The 3,655-nt window shown below is 35.1% G+C and overlaps 1 protein-coding gene across 1 annotated transcript in view; it reads right to left on the minus strand.

The window, feature by feature from the left end:
* Window positions 1–1,909: 1,909 nt before the first annotated feature.
* LOC107478969 (uric acid degradation bifunctional protein TTL-like) overlaps window positions 1,910–3,655 on the minus strand; it is a 5,395-nt gene continuing 3,649 nt past the window's right edge. Inside the window, exons 3-4 of the mRNA XM_016099125.1 lie at window positions 2,188–2,281; window positions 1,910–2,088 (exon numbers count right to left, since the gene is read on the minus strand). Coding sequence (XP_015954611.1) covers window positions 1,910–2,088; window positions 2,188–2,281 — 273 coding nt within the window. The remainder of the gene's footprint in view (window positions 2,089–2,187; window positions 2,282–3,655) is intronic.

A 3,655-nucleotide genomic window follows, 5' to 3' on the forward strand; every position in this document is an offset into this window, starting at 1 on the left:
CTTACAATCCTAATAAAAACACATGTATCATGCAAAAAAAAAAAATTCCTCATGGAAGAATAGAATAATTAACCAACAAATAGCATTACTCACATTTTAATTATGTAACAACATATTAAAAACCAATCTATATTTGTACATATAGTGATTATATAAATAGAATCTATTTTTTCCAAATGATCGGATTACATGTAAATTAGAAGAATCTAATGAAATTTCATAGGGAAAGCTGTTAATGGATGATGACACTAATAAAGTCATAGGATTTTCTGTACAGAAATGATATCTTATATACAGAATTATTAATTAAGGTATTATGATTAAAATTACCATTTTTAATATTCCTATTTATCACATGTGTATTAAATTCCAAATATTTTTAATTAACGTACTATGATTAAAATTAACATCCATCATTAATAATCATTACCATAATAAATTAAGAAACCATGGTTAAAATTAACATCCATCATTAATAATCCTAACAAAATTAATTAAGAAAATATGACTAAAGTTAATATTCCCAAATTTGCATGAACAATATCTACTCCATTAAATTCACCATTCCCGTTATCAATGTTCATATTCATAGCAGTTGTGCCAATTGCAGTTTTTTTTAATCAAGAGAATATTTTTTTACTTAATATAATTAACTTAGAAATTAGAAGGAACTATCAGTGGCCATATTCTTTAACCCTTTTTTACAGTTACATTAAAGACTAGAACATGCAACCCCCCAACCGACTTATATTTCATCTGTGAATGTTCATACCCACATAGAATTCAAGTTAAAGTTAAGTTAATTAAAAAAATAGATTGATTGCATGCAATTAGAACCGGTCAACATCTCATTTAATTGGTACTTGTGGCCAGTGGATGTCAGGTAATGTGGTTTCTTCCTAATAGCATTGATACATAGTGCACGAACTCAACTAAAAATGCTCAGGTCACAACATAGATAACTGACCTAATATGAGCAACATAACTATGAGCATGAAAGAGCTGGAACTTGTTACCTCAAAAAGCACGACGACCGGGTGGAAGATGATGTGACTGACGACCGCGAGGGAGGCAAGGGCGTACCAACGACGACTACGCTGCTCAGAACCAACCACGGGGAGAGTGAAAACAAGGGTTCAGCTATGGGAGGAGTTTGCGCGCAATTGGGGCTAATGTGAGGAAGTTTTAGAATTTATTTTATTACCTTAACCACTTCGAGGCTTGACGGTGGTGTGGACCTTGAGATAGTATAAACCCACTAGGCCACTACTAATTCAGCCTGCACTTCATAATTATATAAACTGACTAATGGAAACCTCAAATAAAACACCACTAATGCACCGTTTTCATAATTGTAAAAAGATAATATATCAATGTTTAATTTTGTTCACTAATCCCAATATATAAAACAATAAGACTACAATGCTATATATTCTACCAAAATATTTCAAATTAAAGACCAAAAGAAATACTACATACGAATATAATTTGCCTTATTATGTATTATACTTTTTCAAATCTTCTAAACATATTTGGAGATATGGTGGGATGAGAACCCTTAACTTGCGTATTAGTTTTATTTAATTGAATATTGGCAGTGATTTCAAGAATGGAAATTCTACACCTTGTATTTGTTAGAAAGACAATTTTCACCACAAATTCTTCGAATAGCTGGCATCAAGTAGGCAATAAAAAAATTTTGAATAGTAAAAGTAATAAAAAGGTACAAAAAAATTGAATAGGTGAGCTAAATATCTTTGTGTTTGAAATGAATCAAAATTGAATTCTGTGCAAAAACACAAAAACAACTAGACATAACAACGAAAACATAACTAGGATTCAACTAAGCAAATAATGAGTCACAATATTTGACAAAAACACCATCAGAAGAAATCAGGGTAGAGATGGATCAGTCTATCTGGTTCTCGTCTGGTGTTTTATTGAGGTCATAATTTCTCATGGTAGCCTTGTCACCGGTCCAAACAACCTCGTCGGAACTGTTGATGGGCACGAGTTCTTCTTCCAGTGAGTCTGGAACTATCTCCCCTAAATCTTCTGTTTCCTCTTGAAGCTCCTCTTGAGATAATCCTGAAAGTTACATCGCAACAAAATGATTTGAATAACAATACTAAAGTTTATAGAGAACATGGTCTGGCTGCCATATTCTACAAGGCTTGTTAGACTTACGTTCCCAAAGTTTCGTGAGTCCTCTTTCTATGAAATAGAATTCCTCTCGAGCCGCAAAATCCAGTTCAACCAAGAGATTGTTCTCGCATCGAGCCTAAATCAAAACAAAAAAATCATCAGAACAATTGGGCATTCGAACAAACTAGAAAGACATTACATAGGGTAATCTGAAAGTGTAACACCCTACCATACAGAGTCTTATGCTTAAGTCATAATTCAGAGATGGCAAGGTATTACGACCTCTAAAAATAACAATTTAGTACGTATAGTAGTATGAATAATTGATTATAACTAGGAGCCTTTGTAGAAAAAGGGGTAAACAAAAACCGCAACCTTAAAGCGCAACACTCCGATCGATAACGTAACGAACAAGGATAATCCAACGCGTGATTATATATATACAAAGGAGTGTCAAAAACAGGAATATCAAGACTCAAGATCCGGCTGCGAAGATAACCGTTCCGAGCATAACAATATATACATATGATAAAATAAGGAAAACCCCAAAGGAAACCCAAAGGGACACAAATACATAAAACCTATTCTCCAAAATCTCCCATAAGAGGAGTCATCACAGTTTGAATTATTTAATGGAGATAAAAGTATCTAAGCAAAACATATAAACCAAAACATAGCCCCGAGAACAAAGGATCTTCGCAAAACTAGAAGTCTCCAGCATGCCTCAACGGGAAATCTCACGTCCTGCATCTGAAAACCACAAAATCCGCATGGGTGAGAACCAGAGGTCCCCAGCATGGTAACAGCTTCCACATATATAATACATAATAATGGAGGAAAGCCGAAGGCAATCCTAGAACTTCCTCCAGATAATATCCCAGCTTATAAACAAGCTAAACCATACAAGGCAACTGACTAAAGATTCTTCAGTCTAACTAATACTGCCCTTTCCAATTCCTTCAGACCTCCCAACCACCAGCAGGAGTATAATATAGCAAAAACAGTTATATCAAACAAAGAATATACAAATAGGAGCAGTTAAGAAATTTAGACAAATAGCAATTAATATGCAGTCAAATAGGCAATCTCAAACATTTCACATAGTATGCATATGATGAATGCCTGTCCCTAGTGGCCGATGATAACATCTTGTCGGTTATAGAGCCAACCCGACAAGTCCTGGTCGCTAACCATTGGACTGTCCCTCTGTCGTGCATCCCCAAATTCGAGTTATACTCGTTATAAACTTGATCATAATCATGATCCATATACATCACCCTCATTGGTGAATATTTACGGGGGTTCGAGCTCATCCGGGCCTTTCACAGTGCCCGGCCACACTTACAACATAGGGTTAACAGAGCTTCGAGTCTCAACCTGGAGCACGTGGTGGCTAGCCACTGCTACTACCCAGGGAAACTCGTATCTCTGATAGTGGAAGTGCAAATCACAATTATCAATAATTCAGCATCAACATGCATGAATTCTCATCCATGGATCAACATCCATA

Source organism: Arachis duranensis, chromosome 3 (genome assembly GCF_000817695.3).
Source record: "Arachis duranensis cultivar V14167 chromosome 3, aradu.V14167.gnm2.J7QH, whole genome shotgun sequence".
NCBI lineage: Eukaryota > Viridiplantae > Streptophyta > Magnoliopsida > Fabales > Fabaceae > Arachis > Arachis duranensis.